The sequence below is a fragment of the Rattus norvegicus genome, chromosome 15 (genome assembly GCF_036323735.1).
Source record: "Rattus norvegicus strain BN/NHsdMcwi chromosome 15, GRCr8, whole genome shotgun sequence".
Taxonomy (NCBI): Eukaryota; Metazoa; Chordata; class Mammalia; order Rodentia; family Muridae; genus Rattus; species Rattus norvegicus.
Genome location: NC_086033.1, coordinates 20982984 through 21007174, shown reverse-complemented (window position 1 = coordinate 21007174; position 24191 = coordinate 20982984). Strand labels below are relative to the sequence as shown.

General features: G+C 43.3%; 2 protein-coding genes across 2 annotated transcripts in view; one reads left to right on the top strand and one right to left on the bottom strand.

Annotated features, from left to right (window-relative positions):
* Rps10l6 (ribosomal protein S10-like 6) overlaps positions 1-24191 on the bottom strand; it is a 489065-nt gene that overhangs the window by 269918 nt on the left and 194956 nt on the right. The gene's annotated exons all lie outside the window — the stretch shown is intronic.
* Positions 1-24191, top strand: part of Ero1a (endoplasmic reticulum oxidoreductase 1 alpha) — a 35400-nt gene that overhangs the window by 2996 nt on the left and 8213 nt on the right. Inside the window, 10 exon segments of the mRNA NM_138528.1 lie at positions 8973-9092; positions 10664-10747; positions 11526-11564; positions 13252-13325; positions 13408-13481; positions 16175-16295; positions 17782-17819; positions 21474-21485; positions 23232-23258; positions 23379-23471. Of these exon segments, the coding sequence (NP_612537.1) occupies positions 8973-9092; positions 10664-10747; positions 11526-11564; positions 13252-13325; positions 13408-13481; positions 16175-16295; positions 17782-17819; positions 21474-21485; positions 23232-23258; positions 23379-23471 (682 nt within the window).

Sequence of the window (24191 nt, the reverse complement as noted above, 5' to 3'; positions counted from 1 at the left end):
TGATTTTCACTGTATGCTGCAAATCATTTAAAAACTTTTTAGCTTTGTTTTATGTCTATGAGTGTTTTGCCTTCGTGTGTGTATGTGCACCATGTGAAGGCCAGGAGTCACTGGAGGTCAGAATCGTGCATTGGATCCCCTGAAACTGGAGTCAGATGGTTGTGAGCTTTGTGAGTGCTGGGAATTGAACTCAGGTCCTCTGCAAGAGCAACCACTGAGGCATTTCTCTAACCCTTATGAACTCTTTCCAGAATAGTGTTTTATTGTTCACCGTTCACTACTCAAAATGGTTGTTTGAGACTTATAAATCGTTCTTACAACCCCTTGCTTTTTATTATCCCATTAAGACGTTAATTAGTAATATTATTAATTTATATAGAAAGTTGACTTTTGTCCCCACTTGAGTAAACAATCCCGCGTGCAGGAAGCACTCGTCCTTTGAACCAAGATAGTATTTGGTGTCACAGATACAGACTTAGATGAGAAGAAGTCCTTCCCATTTGTTATTTTTATTTTCTGACAGTTTCGCTGAATTATACATCATTAAAGAAAGTGAGTAGTGAAAGCTTTGGCACAAGTAGGGGAATATATTTTCAAGGTATAATCTCAGAAGAAATGTTGAAGACTGTTATGAAGGACGAATGAATGTGCTTTGTACTTAATTAAACATAAGTGTATATTCCTTTTCATTAATGCTGTTTATTGTTTTTAGGTCTGGTAAGCAGTGGTAGTGCTCAGCCACCTGAGTGTGGTAGGTCTGCCTCGGGCTGCTGTGGGGGAGGCGCTCAGGCTGCTGCAGGGGGACACTCAGTTACTCCAGTGTGGCAGGTCTGCCTCGGGCTACTGCAGGAAGTACACTCAGATGCCAGCTCCACAAACGCATTAGTTTTGTGTAGAGTACACCGCAGACACAGTCTCCAAATGTGTGCTGCAGTAGATTTAACCTGCTAAGTGGCTCGTTAAATCAGTTTTAAAAATAGCTTTGATTGTTAGACTGAGTGGCCGGACTGTGGGAGAGATGATTTGTTGGGTGGCATTCAGTCCTAGTTAGAGGGATCTTTGAAACAGGTTAAACTGGAGAGATGGCCATTGACTCCTAAGCGCCTGTTGCATCCCTGACTTTTCCGAATAGAGTGCATGGAAGAAATTTCATTCGTGAGTCACTTCACAGTGCCGTGTGTTTTTTTCTTCCTTTCTTCCTTAAAAAAAAAAAAAGACTTACCCATTTTATGTTTACTCTCTGTCTGAGAACCATACACATGCCAGTGTGAGGACATTGGATCCCCTGGAACTGGAGTTACAGTTGTGAGCCACCATGTGGGCACTGGGAATTGAACCTTGGAACTCAAGGACATCAAGAGCTTCAGACTGTTGAGCAAACTCTCTAGCCCCGCATTGTGAACTTGAGTAAAACTAGGACTTTAGGCAGAGACAGCTGTCAGTGCCCTATGCTGTCTGTTGTGTCCTTTGATTTCCACTGTCCCAGTTTTTCTTCTTCCCATCTTTGTCTGTTGGTCTGTCTGTCTGTCTCCCTCTTTCGTGCTTGCTTTTGCTCTTCATGTGCTGCTTGTCTGGTGCGCTCTCTCTCTCTTTCTGTTGTTGTTGTAAAATTATAAAAAAATAAAATGCTGTCATTTATCCCCACTAGGTCTGGCGCTGAAGTGCCTAAGATATCTGCCGGATATCTCAATTCTCAGTCAGCAAAGCCTCTCACCCGCTCTGCTCCATCCCATCTCACACTGCCGAGGGCCTCTCTCTGAGCCTGGCAGCAGTCTCTCCACCTATTTAGTTCCCAAGGCAGGTTTCCATGCAGAAACACACATCCCAACTCTGTGGTGACCCAGACCAGCTGCCACACATTTCTTACACTTAAATCGCTACATGAACAAACACACAACACAATAACCTTTGACCCAATTGATAAGATATAATTGCCCACCTAAACATACAAAGCCCCATACACATCCATCCCTTAAAAACATTCGTAACAACCTGTAAAGATTCAGCTTGGAATCTTAACATTAGTCTTCATGTTGTCCTTCGGTTCTCTCTCTCTCTCTCTCTCTCTCTCTCTCTCTCTCTCTCTCTCTTTCTCTCTCTCTGTTTCTCTCTCCTCTCTCATCAAGCTCCTTTCTCCTCCTTTAATATATTCTACATGGCCAGTCAGTCTTTCTTTGGCTTAATTCACTTAGTGTGTCCTCCGGGGCTACTGAGGTTAAATAGCAGAATCTTTTACTTTTCTTTTCTTTTTATTGGATATTTTCTTTACTTAAATTTCAGATATCCCCTTCCCCAGTTTCCTCTCTGGAAATCCCCCATCCCATCTCCCACCTCCTGCCTCCATGAGGGTGCTACCCCACCCACTCACCCACTTGCTCCCTCCTCCCTGCCCTGGCACTCTCCTACACTGGGGCATCGAGACTTCACAGGACCAAGGGCTTTTCCTCCTATTTGTGCCCAACAATGCCATCCTTTGCTACATATGTGATTGGAGCCATGGGTCCCTCCATGTGTACTCTTTGGTTGTGGTTTAGTCCCTGGGAGCATTGTGGGTGTCTGGTTGGTTGATATTGTTGTTCTTCCTGTGGGGTTGCCATCCCCTTCAGTTCCTTCAGTCCCTTATTTTGTGTATGTGGCATTTTCTGTCATTTGTTTATCTTGGTTGGGGATTTAGGGATGTAACACACAGCAACATTGACCGTGTGGTTAGTAGTGTACTTGGCAGCTTTGCTAAACGGATGCATTGCAACTATTGTCATGGAGAGATGAGTGATTATGCGAAAAGGTGGCTATGTTAATTGGTCCACATATAGCAATCATTTTACTATATGTAACATATCACTCCATAATGTATATTTTAAATAATTATGTATATGAGTACACTGTAGCTGTCTTCAGACACACCAGAAGAGGGCATTGGATCCCTTTACAGATGGTTGAAAGTTATGGTGTGGTTGCTGGGAATTGAACTCAGGACCTCTGGAAGAGCAGCCAGTGCTCTTAACTGCTGAGCCACCTCTCCAGCCCCATGATGTATATTTTAAAATACAGAATAATATTTATTTTAAAAAATCTATGTTCTTTACAAAATTGTGTGCCTCTGTGTGTGTGTGTGTGCGTGCGCTCGTGCATGTGTATGTCTGTGTGTGTGTGTGCGCGCGCGCGCGCGCACGCGTGTGTGCAAGCTGTGGTGCCCTTGAACATTAGAGGAGGGCATTGTGTTCCTTGGAGCTGGAGTTACCATGGTCTGTGAGCCACCTCACATACCAGTGGGTACTGGGATCTGACCTCTGGTCCTCAAGGTAGAGCAGCAGGGCCCTTAATGGTTGAGCCATCTTTCTAGCCCCTCTGGTCACAAACACAATAAAATTAAGTACCCTAGTCTTTGACAAATAAAGCATAGTATGAGTACATACATTTACTTATTGAGAAACAGTAGGCTGTATTCTAGAAGATGCCTTTATACACAAATACCCTGGGAGGTTAAAATCAAGCTAATTGTCTTGTCATCTCCCAGCTAGCCGCACACGTGGTGAGAATACTTAAACTCTATTCTCTTAGCAAATACAATTACAGCTGTGTTCGCCACGCTTTTCATTCAGAGCCCACATCTCCCACCCCTATCCTTAGTGTCCTCCTTAGATCTCACAGGTGAGGGAGGTTGTGATGTAACGTTTATATCTAGCTTATTTTGCTTAGCATACGTCTTCCAGAGTCATCTGGAATCCCACAAAGGACAGAGTGGTAAGGAGGTCATTGTGCGGCGTGTGTGTCACGTTATCCAGTCTCACCCTGACAGATGCTTAGATGCTTTTCCATCCCGGGTACTGTGCGATGCAGGGAGCACGGGTGTGCAGATGTCTCTTTGAGCCAGTGGCTTTATTTCTCTTGGCTGTGTCCGCAGAGTGGGATCACTAGATTAAGCTAGCTGTGTTTTTAGTTTCTCGAGGAGCATCCACGCTGGTTTCCATTATGTCAGGCAGTTTACATGGAAGCAAGGGTCCCTGTTTCTCCGTATGCTCACCAACCTTCTTTCCACCTTGGTTGTATGTCTTAACGATTTTATTTGTTTGATGCTATTATAAATGGAATTGTTTTCTTGTTGTTGTTCTTTTTTAGAATTATTTATTTCATGTGTTTGAGTCCACTGTAGCTGTCTTCAGACACACCAGAAGAGGGCATCGGATCCCATTACAGATGGTTGTGAGCTACCATGTGGTTGCTGGGATTTGAACTCAGGACCTCTGGAAGAGCAGTCAGTGCTCTTAACCGCTGAGCCATCCCTTCAGCCCTTGTTTTTGATTTTGTTTTCTTGATAGTCTGTTTATTAGTTTCTAGAACACAACTGATTTGATTTTTGTATCCTATGATTTTTTTTTTAATAATTTGAGTTTTTTTCTTTTTGGTGGAGTTCTCAAGTTTCTGCATGTACTGTATGCGATCTGCAAATGCTGATAATTTTAGTTTTCTTCTTTTTTAAGGTTTATATTTATTTTATGTATATAAGTACACTGTCACTGTCTTCAGACACACCAGAAGAGGGCATGGGATCCCTTTACAGATAGTTGTGAGCCACCATATGGTTGCTGGGAATTGAACTCAGGACCTCTGGAAGAGCAGTCAGTGCTCTTAACCACTGAGCCATCTCTCCAGCCCCCTAGTTGTTTATTTTTGATTTGAATTCCTTTTCTTTTTTTTTTCTTCCTTCTGTCTTCCTTTTCTTTAATTGATGCTTGGACAAAAGCTTTTCATAAGAAACAAATACAGGGGATACGGCCGGCCATACCGTACTTTGAATGAGGGCACAATTCTGATCTATGAGAGAAGTAGGCTTTCTTACCATTGTGCACAAGACAACGAGGACTTCTTTTGATTGGTTGTTTAGTTTGTTTTGCCATTCACTGTGATTTAAAAAAAAACCCTTTTCCCCGTCAAATAAGCTCCTTACACAGTGTGGTCAGCCTTCAAGCTGTCTACATACCAATCACAAAGATGGGGACAACAGGTTATATTATGTATATCTGTGATTACATATATATCTTTTCTTGCCTACTGTATTTGACTAAGTCAACTGTAGTCAGTGGAGAATATGACTCAGCCTCCCTACCTCCATCCCATGCTAGTTTTCCATAATCTGGTCCCTCGTTCCAGTGGGACAGCTGAAATAATACAGCATTAGAATCTTTGACTGCAAACTAGGGCTATATACCTTCCTCCTTAGGGGAATGTGGGCTGCTTCAGAGAGTAATGGAGCTGGGTTAATAGTGATGCTTCACAATCAAGTGTTTATTCTCTTTGCTGTTCTGATCCTAATCCTGCAAGTTGGAAGTTATTATTTTATGGAAAGCTCAGTGACAGAGGTGGGTCTTAAACCCCGATAGGCCTAACTAACTGCAGAGCACAGTGGCTATGGTGGGGTGAGACCGACCTTTGGGAGCTTGCAGTGGGCACTGCCAGAGGCTTGGCAGCTCTCACAGAGTAGGTCTTCAAAGTGGGTGTGGCTATGGGCACAGCTTCTGTCTACCCACTGTGAGCCTTTTTACCTCTATTATTCGTTTTCCTACCCAAAGCTGGTTATTAAAGTCTAGTTCAGATTTTAGTAGGTATTGGTCACTTGGGAGGTTGAGAAGGATTTTTGTTTTCCAAAGGTTTGATTGCGTGTCAGGCAGGGTTGTGCCTTGCGGGGATGGTACAGGATCTGAAGTGTGTTCTGAAGCATAGCACCAGGCCGTGATTGTCTCATCTAGCACTTGTCGCTCGTCCTGGGACTTTTCTTTTGTTTCTAAGAGTCTGGGTTGCATTAGTGGTGTTTCTGCCACATAGCCCTTGCTTATGACGGCTTTGGTAACCTGCCTATTGTTCCCCAGTTTCTAGAACTTAGCTGATGTCACACCTGTCACGCTTCTTCCAAGGATGGGCTTCTGCCTCACCTCCTGGCCAGCATCCCGGAACTGTCAGTTGGCTTGGATTTCCAAGTGTCTTTGTCTCTTCACTGAGTGCTCTGTTGAAACCCTGTTGTTTTTATTTTGCTTCCTTGGCCATCCTGTTACCCTTGGTTGTAGTAGAGAGTGTGACCTATTCTACATGAAGGGTAAAGGGTAAAAAAAAGTGTCCCATTGTGCTGCCTCTTGTCTCTCTGCAGTCCCCTGGCTGTGTGCCACCTCTGGTCTAGGGGACCTTGTGTTCCTTCCTGGCTCTGGGCTTCCTCTGGCACAGTTTAGAATGACATGTGGACAGGCAGAAAGTGAGGCGCGATGGGTCCTCCGTACTGCTTTTGCTCCTTGCCTTGTGAGCACGCTACTGCTCCTTGTGCTCTTGAGCTTGGGACAGCAGGCAGCACCATCCACTCACCTGCCCACCGCAGGAATGGCCACCGAGATCTACTGTGTCTCTTCCGGGAGCACAGTGCCACAGGCTGGGATCACAAAGGTCAACAAACATGACTTTGTCTCTGTGATTTTATACTCTAGTTCAAAGGGTTCCGACCTTCCTAATGCTGCGATCCTTTCATACAGTTCCTCATGTTGGGGTGACTCCCAACCATAAAGTTATGGCATTGCGACTTCATAACTGTAATTTTGCTGTTGTTATGAACTGCAATGTAGACATTCGATATGCAGGCTTTTCTGATATACGGCCCCTAAAGGGAGCTCAACCCACAGGTTGAGAACTGCAGTTCTAGATGATGAGCTAGACACAGCCAGGGGAGTGAGTTAGTTCTAATACTGCAGCACTCTGTGGAATGTTCTGGAAGCTCCCAGGAGAGGCGTTGACCCCACAGTGATAGGAGAGCACCTAAGAGTGTCCTGAAAGTGATAGTTCTTAGCGACATCCTGCAGATTTATTTCCACCTTGTCAGTGAGCTCCTGGGATGGTTGGCTCAGGTCGGCTCAAACTCCAGCCTTCCTGTTTTTTCCTTTTGTAACTCGCAGGCTGGTTTGCCCTTCCTGCTGTTTCTGTGTCGTTACTTTAGGTCAAAGCAAAGCCTAGAGATTTCTATCCTTACAAACTCAAAAGGAATGAAGGTAGAATGATAGGGCTTATGGATCAGATTGCTAGAAAATAAGACGAGAAAAGTCAGTAAACTGCCGAGCTGTCTGTCCACCCCGTTACTAGTTCTCAGTGTTCTTAAATGAAGGTATTATAGGATTTCACATACTCCAAGGGTAAATGTTAATTCAGTGTTTTAATCAAGTTTTACTTGTTTTCTTATTTATTTATTAAATATTTATTTTATTTATGTGAGTACACTGCAGCTGTCTTCAGACACACCAGAGGAGGGCATCAGATCCCATTACAGATGGTTGTGAGCCCACCATGTGGTTGCTGGGATTTGAACTCAGGACCTCTGGAGGAGCAGTCAGTGCTCTTAGCCACTGAGCCATCTCTCTAGCCCATGCCTGACTATCCTTAAAAAACAAGAACAAAAACAAAAACAAAAACAAACAAACAAAATCCCTATCCCCTGAGGACCATTTGTGCTGCTCTGTATGTAGGGGTGTGTGGCCAGCCACGGGAGCATGGGCAACCTTCCAGGGACCACATCCCTAAGGTAAAGTCTCCGCATCCGTCCGCTGTCAGTAGCTCTTCAGAGAGGCGTTGGGGCACTTCCTTATTTCCAATGTCGTTTACAGTGCAAACAGCCACACCAAAGCATTGTGGGTTGATGCATTTCTCTCTCTTTCTGCTTCTTGAATCATTATGTACTTGTTAATTATGTCACATTACTTTCATTAAGTGGGTGTTTAACTCCCAATAAATGCTCAAAGCTTTCAGTTTTGCAGCCAGTGACATCGGCTGGTTCTAAACTCTCACTCCATCCTTGTGTAGAAAGGCAGTAGTTTGATCTAGGAGGTGGGGCCACGGCATCCATGCTAAGCATTTGTGGTCGGTTTATTACCCCGATCGATGTTGCCCAGTGTTGGAGTTGTCACTCTTAAAAGTGAGTTTTATTAATTAGTATTTCTTCTCTTTATACATCCACCAAGCTGTCTCTGAGCTACATAGCCTTAGAAAAACGAGAGAGAGAGAGAGAGAGAGAGAGAGAGAGAGAGAGAGAGAGAGAGAGTGTGTGTGTGTGTGTGTCAGTGACAGTCAGTCAGTCAAGTCCCAGAACACTCAGAATAAGATGCTCCAGATAGCCAGGCATAAGTAGGAGATGGGCTCTAGGGATTCAGAAGCATTTATTTCTGCCCCACCCCCTCTCTGTATCTTTCTTCTGATTACTGTGTCTGTCAGTTCCTGTGATGAAGTATGATTTGAGTTTCCTTGTTTCTTGGTCCAGCCACAGGGAGATATATCTCTCTCCTTTTTAAATTTTATTTCTTTTTTGTTTTTGTTGTTATTGGATTTTTTAAATTTACATTCCAAATGTTATTCCTTTTCCAAGTTTCCCATCCATAAACCCCCATCCCACCCCCTTCCCCCCTTCTATGAGGGTGTTCCCCCATTCAACTACCCCTTCCCACCTCCCCACCCTGACATTCCCTTACACTGGGGGGGGGGGGTTGAGCCTTGGCAGGACCAAGGGCTTCTCCCATTGGTGCTATCCTCCACTACATATGCAGCTGGAGGTCTGTCCACGTGGCCTCTCTGGATGGTGGTTAGTCCCTGGGAGCGCTGGGTGGTTGGCATTGCTGTTCTTATGGGGTTGCAGGCCCCTTCAGCACCTTCAGCTCCTTCTTAATCTTAGTGTCAACCTTTGCTCAGGTCCCTGGGTCTTGGGCGGTGGGGCTATGGGGCGGCTGCTCAGGGCCCAGTTCTGTGTACCCAGAGCTCCGCTGAGCCTGCAGTGCCACCGTGCTGTGCTAGAGATAGGAGAAGAGCAACAGCGTTGGGTCATTGACATGCTCTGTCTTAGTGTTGCCGGGTAGCAGGCTTTTAAAAATGGTGCCTGTGCGAGGAAAAGAGCCTTGTGACATCAGGGACCTTTAAACACAATGTTTTTTTTTTTCTATTTTTTCTTCTAACAGGTTAGTGGTTACCTGGATGACTGTACCTGTGATGTCGAGACCATCGATAAGTTTAATAACTACAGACTTTTCCCAAGACTACAAAAGCTCCTTGAAAGTGACTACTTTAGATACTACAAGGTACTTTCAATTTCTTATATAGGTACGCTGTACTGGGTGATTATATTTGCTTAGATGACTGCACTTCAGTACTTTTACTGAAATCGGTAATTATTTAAATGTGTACAAAGTTTAAGAAAAAAATTAGTGTGCATGCATTTGTATGTGCATGTGTGTATGTGCATGCATGTGTGTATATGCATGCATGTAGTATGTATGTGTGTGTGCATGTGTGTATATGTGCATGTGTGTGTATACATGCAGGTGCATGTGTGAGTATATACATGCAGGTGCATATATGTGTGTATATACATGCATGTGCATATATGTATGTATGTATACATGCACTTACATATGTGTGTGTATATACATGCAGGTGCATATGTGTGTGTGTACATGCAGGTGTATGTGTGTGTGTACATGCAGGTGCATATGTGTATGTGTGTATACATGCAGGTGTGTATGTGTACATGCAGGTGCATGTGTCTGTGTGTATACATGCAGGTGTGTGTGTGTGTATACATGCAGGTGTGTGTGTGTGTGTGTGTGTGTGTGTGTGTGTGTACATGCAAGTGCATATGCCATGGCTTGCCTGTGGAGGTAAAAGGACAGCTTCGTATGCTTTTCACCTTTTCGTGAGTTCTGGGGTTGAAGCCCAGGTTGTGAAGTTTGTGCAGCAAACACCTTCACCTGCTGGGCTGCCTCTGACTCTTAAAATGTACAAAGTCAGTAGGAAAGCTCGGTTCACAAAGGAGCTGTCTGCAAACTTGAGAACCACCTACTAGACTTCGTGTGCGCACTAGAGCCTGTGCACTAGGAGGCCCGAGGACAGCAGTGGGTGTTGTTTCTCAGTGCACTTGTCTTTTCCAGACTTGGTTTCTTACTGGCCTGAGCTCTCACAGTAGGCTAGACTGGTTGGTCTCTGTAATCTGGTCTCTGCTTCCTCAGCTCTGGGACTGCAAGCGTAAGCCACCCTGCTTGCTCTCTTTTGCAGGGCTTCTGGGAAGTAAACTCACGCCCTTGTGTGTGCTTTACCAACTGAACTCTCCCACAGCCCTGATGTTTTCGCTTCAGTAATTTCTAGAGGTAGAAACTATCTGGATAAATTGAAATAGAAGGGTAAAATAGATTGCTGTGTTCTCAAAACTTTTGTCAGCCATCAGATGGGCTCCAACTGTTTTAAATATTTTGTTTTGAGAGGAAGCACTTTTGGATTTATTAAACACTTAACAGTAGTTGGTCAGTGAGCACATTACTGAAAGAGCTTGGAAAACCTGGTCCGCAGTTCCTTCTGTTCTCTTGCTTAAATAGGAGCTGTGTGGCACTGATTTGGGCTCTGACTCTCAGCTGCCGTCCATCCAGGGTCTGTTTAGTGGTGGTCTATGCCTTTCTCACCAGACTTACAGCAGCTACACGTTTATACACACAAGGAAACCTGACAGTGGGAGAAACAGTGTAGTGTTGGATAAAACATAACCACGACACGTGATCCTGACGCCCACAGTTAACATGATGCCGATGGTTACCATGACGCTGACCATCACTTATGCTCTCAGGGCTTTATATTTTTATAACTTTCTATTCTTTTGTAGGTAAACTTGAGGAAGCCATGTCCTTTCTGGAATGACATCAACCAATGTGGAAGAAGAGACTGTGCTGTCAAACCCTGCCATTCTGTAAGAACTGCCCCGGTTTTTTCATTCTTTACAGATTTTCAGAAAGGGCCAGTATTAATCACACTATTATTTGATTCTGCTTAAATGTAACATTCAGTTTACAGATTACAAACCTAAACTTGTAAATACGAAACTTATCTGTCCCTTTTACCTGCATATCTGGTGAGGCAAGATAGTGGCTGCCTCTTCAGCACGGGGATTACAGGGGCTGACTCCAGCCTGCTTCTCACTTGGATGCTGAGGATCTAAACTGAGGTTCTCATGATTTTGTGGGAAGCATTTTACTGTCTGAGCCGTCTCTAAGCCCTGTAAAATCTATTTAGAATTACAATTTTATTATTTAATTAATAATAATAGTAATAATAGTCACGGCTTAATTAGCCTGATACTGCATTTGTGTGCACGCTGACAAGAGTTATGGGATGTTTGTAAGCATTTTATATTTCCATGGGACTGTAGTAAGTACATGATCAGCAGTGTCTGGGCCTTGCATTCTCCTTGTTTGTTTTTTGAGAGAAGCTCTTACTTCATTGCTCTTGCACTGCAGGCCAGGCTGGTCTCAAGTACACATAGCCTCCTGCCTCTGCCCTTGCACTGCTAGGATTAGAGCCGTGTGCTACCATACGTGTTGAATTTTTACTTACTTTAAAGAAATTATTTAAGGATTTCTAACTCTTCTTACCTAAAAATAGTCTCCAGTAATTTGGGAATTTTTCTCATTCGTTATAAGACTTTAAAGTCTTTTTCCAGAAGATACAATGAATACGCTCTCTTTTAGGATGAAGTCCCTGATGGAATTAAGTCTGCGAGCTACAAGGTACGCACTTACCGATGCGACTGATGTCTATGGAAATTTGGAAAATCCCTCTTTCTACTCTCCTTAGTGACATGGCTTGGAGGCTAGTTTACATTCAGCAGCTTGCGCTCCTTTAAGGATATTATATAAGATGTTTAAGTCAAAGCGGCAGATGCAGACCTACTGACCCCTTATCCAGTAGGTAACGGTGATGGCCAGATGTGTTTCATCCACGTTTCCCACTTCACTTTCCCGATCATTTAAATGCCAAGCTTGGATTAAATCATTTCGTTTAAGAACAATACAAAATCAGGAGACTTTGGAATTAAGTTAAATGCTGTTCAGGATTTTCTCAAAGAATGGAACTTGGGAGACATGAGTTATCACACATACATAAGGGTGTTAGAAAATATCTGCACTCAATAGTCAGCTGGAGTTTCGATCATTTCGACTACATTAATCATCAAATATAGTTCTGAAGATTGTGATTAGTTTTATAAAAAATTTAAAATAATAATTTATTTTAAAAAAATGTCCTTTAGAAATATTTCCATAACCTTGTAAGGTTTGATAAATGTAGTTAAGAAGCTGATTAAATTACTAAATGGTACTAAGAAGTTATTTTAACTTAAAGAATTTAGATAAGACTTAAAAATTTTCATTTCAATAAGTATACATAGGCATATGATATTTTTTTGAATAAATTAAAAACACATTAAATAGTTTTGGGTGTGTTTGGCCGTGTGTTTGTGTGTGGAGGCAGGGCCTCTCGCTTCTGCAAGCTGGACACTGTCTTCAAGGCCAGTTGGTCCTGATTTCTGGTCGCTCCTCCTGTCTCTGCCTCCCGTCACTGTAGGCATGCTGGGATTATAGATGCCATTGCCCCTGGCTTCTTACCTGGGCTCTAGGGATCAAACTCAGGTCATTGAGCTTGAATGACAAGCATGTCTATCTGTTGGACCGTCTCCTGGCCCTTTGATGTTTATTTAAAATTTTCTTTTGAAATCATTTTCAGTCTATGGCTATGCCTCCCTCACGTGCCAAATCTCATCTGAAATAATTTCCAACTTGGTGATGTTATCAAGTCTCATGAGCTTGGTCTGTGCTGAATACAGGCCTAGTGGGAAGAAAATGAATGTGGGTGTTTCGATATCATGAGAAATAGTGTTAAAGCGTGTACTTTAGATAGCTACCGACAGACCTGGTATAAGGTGTTCTTCCAGTCATGGCATAGGAGGAAGCCGAGACACGTGATAAGCGCAGCCACGGCCATGAGGAAAGAGAAAGCCAGAGCTTACAGTCAGGTCACTGGGACGCTGCCTTCTGATGTACCCCATGGCTTCCATGTACCTCAGAAGCTTTTCCTCAGAAGTGGGCAGTTCAGTCCCTGTTTGTCACAGAGACCTTTATTTTGTGAATGGAATAGAAAAATGTGTTTCTGACAAAAACAGGAGACCAAAGGGCCTTTCACCTACTCTTTGGATGTAAGAGCTCATTTTATAAACTTTGAAGCCTGGGCAGACAGAACAAGCCTGGTTAGCTTTTAATTCCTTAAAGTTGCCTGACTCTGGCCTATAATCCCAGCATTCAGGGGGTTGAAACTGGGAAATTATGTGGTGAAGTCAGCTACATAATGTGACCTTGTCTCAAGTCCGTAGAAGGAAGAAGCGGCTTTAAGATGTAGTCAGTCTGTTTTCTTTCCGTGTAGTATTCCAAGGAAGCCAACCTCCTTGAGGAGTGTGAGCAGGCTGAGCGGCTCGGAGCAGTGGACGAATCTCTGAGGTGATTTGCCCTTCGTAAGCCATTGTTTTTCTGCATCACAGTTAACTGCAAGAGAGAATAATGCAATTTTCCTTATTTGAAGTGAGGAGACCCAGAAGGCTGTTCTTCAGTGGACGAAACACGATGATTCTTCAGACAGCTTCTGTGAAGTTGATGGTATGGCGTTTGTCAGAGCTCGCATTACGTTCCAGATGATGCCTTAGGAATACAACCACCCACCTCCCTTCTTTCCTGTCTGCTTGCCTGCCTCCCGTTCAGCCTCCCTGCTTTCCATTCATTGTATTAAGCATTAAACTCAGGCTTGGATGCTAGGCAAGTGCCGTGTCAAGAGCTGCTCCAGAATAATAATTATTAAAAAAATAATTTCATAATAATTAAAATTATTTTAAACATCGAGGTCCTAATAGCATGACGGCTCCTCAGAAAGCTAAACATAGAACCGTAGGACTTAACAATGACATCCCTTGGTACGTAACTCAAAAGCATTGGAGAAAGGCTCAGACATGGGGAGACCAATCTTCATTCATAAGATGCATAAGGTAAAATGGTCTGTGTGTCTCTCACCAGATGCAAAAATAGTTGAAATGTGTTCTGTATGATACACGTAAATACCGTTGAACCGTAAGAAGGGACGAGCTTCCAACAAATGCTGTAATGCGGTGGAACCGTGGAAACTCGGTGGCTGAAAGAAGGCGCAGAGAGACGAGTGCCACCCTGTGAATGCACTTGAGAACTGTCTGGGACTGCAGCCTCCCAGCAGGAAGTAGGTTAGCGGTTAGTTATGTGCTGGGGCGGCGAATGGAGAGTTTATTGTTAAATGATCAGAAGTTCTGCTTACGGTGGTAGGAAAGTTTTGGGAACAGAAGTCTGCAGTGGTTACGCAGCACTGTGAATGTAACGTGCCGGTTCACTGAATATGGTGGGGATGGCCGATATCATTACCTGTATTTCTTATCACAGGTAAAAGACGTTAAAAACAGTTCCTATAAAAAATTACCTGTTACATTTTGCAGGTTCATGTATCAAGTAGTTCTTTCTTTTGCATTTTGCAAGAATGGCTAAGTGTAGGAAAGAGGAGAACGTCACCTGCAGATGCCCGCAGGACTGTGAACCTTTTAGTGCAGAGAATATTGAGCCATGACGTTAGGTCTGCAGCCAGTGCTGAAATTGCACAGCCTTATAATGCGTTAGGACTTTGACCAAGATTTATTGATTGCTCTAATTCTTCTTTCTCTACTATCTTTTTATTACTATTTGCATTATGTGTCTCTGCATTGCCTAAGCAAAATTAAGTCAAATTTGAATTTTGATATTATTTCTATGGTCCTATAGTAATAGACTAATGAGCTTTTAAAAAGTTAGTGAAAACGGTGGGTGGTGGTGGACTCCTTTAATCCAGCACTCCAGACGCAGAGGCTGGTGGCTCTTTGGTACCCTGTCTCAAAAAATCAAAAAACAAACAAGCAAACAAAACACCTTTTTGTAGTAGGATACATGCCATGTAGTCCTGGTGTCTTATTTCTGTTCCCTAAATCTGAAAATGAGCATCTCTTCTCTGAGTTTAGCTCAGAGTCATTTTATGTGAATATTTCTGTGTCTCACTTGAGAAATACCTGTATGTGGCTGTGTGATATTTAGTGTCCTTTTTTTTTCCTTGTCTAGTGCTAGGGATTAGACCCAGGGTTTTACCTGTGTAAGGTGTTGCTCTCCCAAGAAACACTCCTCTCTTCATTCCCAGTCAGTGGTGAGCGGCCATACCAATGTGGGCAAACATCATCTTCAGTATTTGCATACTTGGTCAGGAGTGACTCAGACATTTTCTTAAATAGTAAATTCCATAGAATTCTTTCTTTCTTTTTTCTTTCTTTCTTTCACCTAGAAAAATATTTTCTTTTTTTTCCATTAATATATTTATTTATTAATTTTGCATCCCAATCACTGCCCCTCTCCTTGGTCCCACCTCTCACATAATCCCTTCCCCCATTCCTCCTTTACCTCCCCTCTAAGAGGGGGGCCTCCCTTGGTATCCCCCAACCCTGGCACATCAAGTCTCTGAAGGTCTAGGCACATCCTCTTCTACTGAAGCCAAACAAGGCAGTCAGCCCAGTTAGGGGACAGATTCCATAGGTAGGCAGCTGCTTTAGGGACAGTCTCTACTCCAGTTGGGGACTTCATGTGCGAACTCCACACTTCATGTGGGGGGGACCCCCATGAAGACAAAACTGCACATCTGCTAAGTGAGTTTGGGTGCCTAGGACCAGCCTGTGTGCTCTTTGGCTGGTGGTTCAGTCTCTGGGAGCCTCCAAGGGTCCAGGTAGTTGACTCTCTTGGTCTTCCCGTAGCGTTCCTATCCCCCTGGGGACCATAATCCTTTCTTCAGCTCTACCATAAGAGTCCTGAGTTCTGTCTGATGTTAGACTGTGGTGTCTGCAGCTGCTGGGTGGAACCTCTCAGAGGACAGTTATGCCAGGCTGTCTGCAGGCTAACCGGGCATCATTAACAGTGTCAGGGACTGGCGCTCTCCCATGGCATGGGTCTCGGGTCGGTTGGGTTATTGGCTGGCCATTCGGTCTCTGCTCCATCTTTGTCCTTGCATTTCTTTTAGATTGGACAGATTTTGGGTCACAAACTTTGTGAGTGTGTTGGTGTCTTTGTCCCTCCACTGGGGGTCCTGCCTGGCTATAGGAGGTGACCTCTAGAGGTTTCACGTTCCCACGTCCCCATTATTAGGCATCTCAGCCACGGTCACTTACACTGACTTCTACAGATCTGTTCCCCCCCCCCCCATTTTTCCTTCTCCTAAAATGTTCTGAAATAGGTAAGATTTGGTGGAACATTTTGTTTTGCAGACATACAGTCCCCCGATGCTGAGTATGTGGATTTACTCCTTAACCCTGAGCGCTACACAGGCTACAAGGGGCCGGACGCTTGGAGGATATGGAGTGTCATCTATGAAGAAAACTGCTTTAAGTAGGTATTGTTTCCCTAGGCCTGTGCCAAGCAGGTTCCTGTTCTCAAAAGATTGATGGGGACATAGAAACTTAACTGTCCTGTTTCCCTACCAGGGCACTGGCACAAGTTGCAACAGCTACTTCTTTAGAGACTTAGATAACATTAGGCCTTTTTAGGATTGGACACTGAGCAAGAATTCCTGCGTGGGTTGTGGGTTTCAGGCACTTATCATGTAGATGCAGTAATTCCGGGATCAGGGCCTCGTCCTTCACCAAGACCACTATAGCCGGGGTTGGGGATTTAGCTCAGTGGTAGAGCGCTTGCCTAGGAAGCGCAAGGCCCTGGGTTCGGTCCCCAGCTCCAAAAAAAAGAACCAAAAAAAAAAAAAAAAAAAAAAAAGACCACTGTAGCCAACGGTGGGTGCAGACTAGTGTCTACCACTTAAGATTCCCGTTGCTACTCCTCTCTTCTCCTTTCTGTGACCTTAGTTATTTTATCCTCGTCAACTTAATTTCCAAGAACAGCTCCAAGGTGACATTTTTGTGTACTTACTGTATGTTACACATAATGCTAAACATGTCACAGTTATTTATTTTTTGGTGGTCTAAAGTAAACTCTTTAATTGAACATTTATGTCTCCTGTGGGGTGAGAATTGTCCTTCCTTACAAGGACCATCTCCTTGGGTGAGGTTGAGGGCCTTGCTGAAGGTCGCTCTAAGTGGTGGAGGAGTCCAGGAACTGCTTGATCTCTTAGGCGCAGGGCCCCATCTGTAGGGGGCGAGAGGCGGGACGGGCAGGGCCTGGTTGGCAGGCTGGGCAGGCTCCGAGCTTCCCCGCTGAAGGCGCAGGTCAGAGCGCTACCCATGATGTGCCCTAACGGAGCCCAGGGCTACGCCTGCAGTAGTGGATGCCATCTGAGCCTTAAGACCCGGCTGGCCGAAGCAGCAGGTGCTGGGGTTGCTGCTGAGAGTGGTGGGCGCACAGGAGGGTGGGCTGGGTGGTTGGCCGGTTTGGCAGTCGCACTCAGGCTTCCTGGAGGCTGGACCGCAGTGCTGTGTAAGAAGCGTGGATTGTAGCGGCACCTCGGTACGGGGGAGGGACGGGACTAAGCGCTCTTCTAGTTCTTATGGTAACAGTGTATCACAGTCGTAAGTGCGCACAGATGGAGAAGCTGAAACTTAAGTTAGATGTTTGTTCAGTGCTTGGGAGAAACAGCTCCTCTGTATTCTTCACTGCGTGACTGATAAGTGCTTCCGGTTCTTCCATCGGAAGCCTGAAGGCGCTAAAGAATATGTATGTATCTGTGTGTGGGCGTGTGCATGATTCTCCAGGGACAGAAGAGCTGCATGATTCCATACTTCACTTTCTTATATATTTGGTTGTGAGCCTAGCCTTTAACGGCTGAGCCATCTCTCCAGCCCCAAACTTCACTTTCTAAACCAGGTACAACTGTACGCTCATCGGTAACGCGGATGTTCACACAGTACACTCCTTTTGTTTGCAGGCCACAGACAATTCAAAGGCCTTTGGCTTCGGGGCAAGGTGAGTTATTTTCATCTTCTCTTGTTTATTGGCTAGTGGGTTTGGGTTGGGGTGAAGAGGAAGGCAAGGTTTAAGTGGCAAGGGCAGCTTGAGTCCACTGGTTCTGTTTCTGAGAGTGAACTCACCCTTGGGAAGGCACAGCTGTTCTTGTAAGGCTATTCCTGGTTAGACCATTGGAATATGAAGATTAGGTTATAGATTCATTATCTGTTTTTGTAGTGCACTAAGTAGTTGCTTGCTTACTTTGGTTTAATTCATCTCCCAGATAAATGAATATCCCAAACATTTACCTAATTTTAAAAAGAAATTGAGCTTGAGACAAAGATCAATGGTGCAGTGCTCGGTAAGCATGGCTGAGACCCTGGGCTTGATTCTCAGTCAAATAAGAAACACACACACACACATACGTGTGCACACGCTCACACACACACAATACACACAATACATACACATACACATATACACACACATACAATATACACACACGTGCACACATACACACACAATACACACATATACACACACACAATACACACATACACACATATACACACACATGCACACACAATACATATATATACACACATACGCACACACAAACACATACACACATACACACAAACATACACATACATATACATACATACATCACAGATACACACAAACACACACACATACACATACATACACACATATACATACATACACATACACATATACACATACATATACGCACATATACATACACACACGCATATATATACACACATACATACACATACATGCATACACACACACACACACACACACACACACACTCCTCAAGTAAAAGACTTTAAGTTCTATTCATATTCCACATATGGTCTGATTATAAATCCACATGCTTTATGAATCACTGAATATAAGTTTTCATTGTCCATTTACATTCAAGATCTGGTCTTTGCTGAAACAGTTCCCTTCTCAGTTGGAAGCCATCTTGGCTCTCTGTGAAGCCGTCCATGCTGTGTTTGCTTCCTTTTTATAATCTGTCTGCTGGTGGCATCATTCTGTTATTTATGTATGCATTCATCTGCCCCAGTGCTTCAGGATATGGGCAGCAATCATCTCAATATAGAGCCTGGTAATTATGGAGTAAGTTGCTAGATAAATAATGATGGAAGCTGTTTTCCCCATTGAACAATTTCTTTAAAAGAATTAGAGAAATTGACACATTTTCTAATTTCAACAAAAGTTTGATTTTGGATACTATCTATATAGAGCAGTGTAAAAATCTCTTACTCTTGCAAGAACTGGTTCGTCACCATTGTGGAAGGCATTCTGTAGATGCCAAGAGGATGTGTGGATTCAAATTGCCCTCTCAGTTAATAATAGTTTATAGAATTCTACATATAATTAAGAATTCTACATACAATATCAAACTTCTACATATAATTTCTGAATATTTTTGAAATTACATATTCTTATTGCCTTAGTTACTTTTATATTGTTGTGAAGAGATAACTGTGGCCAAGACAACTTAGAAAGCATTTAATTGAGCTTTAGAGGGCTTAATTTAGAGTTTTAATTGCAGTTTTAGAGGGTTAATCCATGACAGTCACAGTAAGCAGTGTGACAGCAGGCAGGTGCACATGGCACTGCAGAAGGAGCCGAGAGCTCACATTGGACCCACAAGTCTAAGGCACAGGGAGGCCCAACCTAGATGACCTGGGCTTTGCAAACCTAAAGCCCAGCTCCAGTGACACACACACCCCCTTGAACAAGGCCACACCATCTACTCCGTCCCAAACAGTTTGGGGACCGAGCATTGAGATACAGGTGCTTGTAGGGGCCGTTCTCACTCAGACACCAGTTCTGTTCTCCAGGATGGACTCAGTGATAGCCTTGCTGCACCTCAGCGAATATGGAAGGTTTTTACTCTCTCACTTCATTGAAAAGTCGCTGATGTCATAGCCAGTCTTCCTTAGGAAACAAGAACGTTTCAGGCTGTACAGAGTTGTGTGTGGTGATCTAATTAGGGGAAGTGCAAATGTATAGCTATCATCAGCTCATATCTGTTTAATCACTTTCATTCATTTTAGTGGAAATGGGGCTATTTCAGTGATTATCAGAAAACCAGCTACATGGTATGTGTCTAGGGACACAGTGTAGTACAGTTGTAACAAACGTTGGTACATATGTAACAATGGGGAGGAGTTGTGGAGAGGAAGTGGGGATGAGGAGGGAAGTTCATTTAAATAAAGGATGATCAGCAGCACAGTGAAGGAAAAACACATATATAAAATAGTATAGTTTATAGAACCATACCTCTCAATACCTAAATACACAAAAACATCACAGTTTCCAAAATATAAATGGTGTTTGTCTTGACAGTGCAAACCGAGTTTGGTTCCCAGTACACACGTGGTGTTTTATAATCATCATAACTCCAGCTCCAGGGGTCTGACGTTCTCTTTTGATCCGTGACGGCACCAGGCACTCAGGTGGTGCACGCACATACATGCAGATAACATACAAAACAAAATACATCTAAAAATAATTTTAAAACATCGGTAATGAGTACATGTTTAACAAACAATGATGGCGCTAAAAAAAAAAAACAGGCAAAATATAATGAACGTGCTGGAAGTTTGGAGGTTTCTCATCTTGTAATGCTTCGGCTGGGATTTTTTGTTTGTTTTGTTTTGCTCTTTTTCTTTCTTTTTTTTTTTTAAGATTTATTTATTTATTCTATATAAGTACACTGTAGCTGTCTTCATGCACACCAGAAGAGGGCATCAGATCCCATTACAGATGGTTGTGAGCCACCATGTGGTTGAACTCAGAACCTCTGGAAGAGCAGTCAGTGCTCTTAACCGCGGAGCCATCTCTCCAGCCCTCTTTTTCTGTTCTTTTGTTTTGTTCCATTCATCTTTGTTTGTTTTTATTTTTATCTTATTAATTTGTATGTACCCTTTTGCTTCGAATGTGAGAACAAGAAAGGGTGTGGGTTTGGATATGTGAGAAAGTGGGGATGGGGGGAGGATTTGTGGGGATGATAAGGGGTTGTGGGGAGGAAGTGGAAATGATGGGGAGGGATTGTGGGGAGGAAGTGGGGGGTGATGGGAAGGGGTTGTGGGAGGGGAAAATACAATCCAAAAGTATTTATCAAAAATTTTTTCAATAAAAATATAATCTAAAACAGAAAGAAAAATGGGAACAATGAAGATTGTGTTTCAGAGATCAACTGCATATAAAGTGCTGTGTTATGAAGAATTTGAATTTTGCAGTCTTTGAAAACAGTCCCAAGGTTCAATCCTACGTCATCTGGAGGAGTGAAAGCAGTAATACAAACCTTAACGGAATCGTGTTATAGATTTAGGATAATAAATGCACAAAAAGAGTACTTACTGTTCAGGTGCACATAGGCACTCTGGGTGTGCGAGCTGCTTGGGGACAGCATGCTGCACTTCTGCCTGTCAGCGCAGGTGCCCTCTGTGAGCCTAAACCCCTGCTGCTTAGAGATGTGGCTTTGGGTGTCCTCCTCCTGATCTTACAGGGATGGATACATGAATAAAAGAATCATTAGAATATTTTCCTGAAAGTGTAGCATTTCAGAAGGGGAAGGTGGAGGTAATCTATAATAATATAACAAAAGTGTTTTGTTTTGTTTTTCAGGAAAACATAAAGGTATGTATTTTTACCATGCATTATGTATGTCACTTATACCTGTGTATGCAGATGTGTGTTCTGGTGTTTATTGTGGTAGACTACAGTTTCTGTCCGCTTCCGCTGACACTCAAAACAATATTTTGTTTCCTCCCTTTGTTATTTTAGAGCAATAAGTAGTTCTTAACCTGTAGATCGTTACTGTTGTGGTGTCAAACAACCCTTTCACAGGGGGCGCCCAAGACCCTTGGAGAACACAGGCAATTATGATGTATAACAGTAGCAAAATTATAATTATGAAGTAGCAATGAAAATAATTGTATGGTTGGTTTCACCACAACATGAGAAGCCACATCAAAGGGTTGTGGCATTAGGAAGGGGGAGCCCAGGTTGGTCCGCAGCTCATTCACCAGCTAGCTCAGGCTGTCCCTGAATTCTGGCAGTCCTCTGTGTGTCTCTCAAGTGTTGGGTTTATAGGCATGAGCCACCATGCTAGCCCTTAATTTTTATTTTTATTTATTTATTTTTTTTATCTAAAGTGATGGAGGTGAAAGCAGAGATGACACGGGCCTCTGTTTAGAGTCACGGATTCGGGGCAGCCTGCCTCAGGATCTGGCAATTCAGATTGGGTGTTTGCCTCCGAGTCTGATATAGAAAACATCTCTTCTTGACTACTTGAGGCATGGGATATACTGGCCTTTTACCAGGGGGAGGTCTAGACATCTTTGCATGTTGATTCTCGAGTTCAGTTATCTTTGCCAAGGGTATGCTGTAGGAATGTTAAAATTGCAAATATATTTCAGGGTTGCTTGGTCTCTCTCTCTCATTTTTTTTTTTTTTTTTCCCGGAGCTGAGGACCGAACCCAGAGCCTTGCTCTTGCTAGGCAAGCGCTCTACCACTGAGCTAAATCCCCAACCCCTGCTTTGTCTCTTTAATGAATCTTTTTGCTTTAGGGCGAGATTGAAATATTTTTTGCTATTCTAAAGACTGTATGCTTAACTGAGCCTTTTAGGTGCAGGTCAGTAATACCAGCTACGGAGGGGAGGCTGAGCAGGAGGACTGCAAGTTCAAGGCCAGTCTGGGCTACTAAAGGAGCTCCACGGCAGTCCATCTGGATGAATTAATTAGTGAGACCCTGTGTCAAGTGAGGAAAAAGAGGTGTATATAGTTCGCTGGGACTGTGAGAAGCCCTGGTTTAAATCTTCAGCACTGCCACAGATGGACAGACAGACTGTATGAAGAAACAGAGCTTGCTTGGCCAGAGTCTGTTTAGATGAAAATGGGAAGTATCTTTTGTCGTCCTCAAAATCTTGTTTCGTAAACACCATTCTTCCGTTTAATTTTAGTGAATGTCTTTGTTTATTTAGTGGATGTGTGCGAGTGCACACTGCCATGGCACGCGTGGGGGCACAGCCAACTTGGGAGGAGTTGGGTTTTGTCCTTGGGGTTGGAGGTAGGTCAGCAGGTTTGGAGGCACTCCGTGCCTTCACTACCGAGACAGGGGTTCTCCGTTCCCCCGGCTGTCCTGGAACTCGCTCTGTAGACCTGGCTGGCCTCGAACTCACAGAGATTGCCTGCCTTTTCCTCCTGAGTGCTGGGATTAAAGGCATGTGCCACCATCGCCTGGGTTCATTTTACTTTTTTATTATATTTATGTGTGTCTGTGTGGGTGCGCGCATGTGAGTGCGCTTTATTGTGGAGGCCAGAAGGAGGCAGACTGTTTTGGCATTATGAAAAATTATGACCTATTTTTCTTTTATTTTCAGAGAACACATTTTACAGCTGGCTAGAAGGTAATTAGAAACTTTTAAACACATTTAAATGTTTTTTTTTTCATTTTTAAATCATGAAGTAATTCTTAAATACCCCATTCACATATAATATTTAACTTTCAAATCACTGATTTCTTTTAGGCCTCTGTGTAGAAAAGAGAGCATTCTACAGGCTTATATCTGGCCTACACGCAAGCATCAATGTACATTTGAGTGCAAGGTATCTTTTACAAGGTATGTGACTTTTGAAATATTTTTTTAAAGATTTATTTATTTATTATATATAAGTCGCTGTCTTCAAACACACCAGAAGAGGGCATCAGATCTCATTATAGATGGTTGTGAACCACCATGTGGTTGCTGGGATTTGAACTCAGGACCTCTGGAAGAGCAGTTGGTGCTCTTAACCACTGAGCCATCTCTCCAGCCCTGAAATCTTTTATTAACTCGTTTTTTTTAGGTACTCTTAGAATTTTTGTGGTATTTACCTGGGTGGGAGAAAAAGAGACTTGTTTGACTATTGGGAAGTCAGAATCCCCTCACAGACCATAGTGACCCATAGACCATAGTGACTGGGAATGTGTATGTAGTTGAATGGCTCTGTGTGTTATTAATTCTCTCAAAATTAGACACATCGCTTCGGGAATGTTCTCTAGTTTTGCTGTGGGAATTAAAATATCCCCAACAGCACAGTTTGTTATCGTATGAGAGTCTTTATTTGTGTGTAGACTTTAATGAGAACAGCATCGTCTGCTGTACTTTATGGCTTAGGAGGCTAATGGGAAATCAAACCACGGTTGGTTTTCCTCAGTAATTTATTCCCTCTGAAGTTGAAATGCACTTTACCTTTCAGAAGTAAAATGGTAACTGATTCGAAATAGATGCTTTCAACTCATTACTAATTTCTGATCGTCATTAAAGTTCTTTTGCGGGGTTGGGGATTTAGCTCAGTGG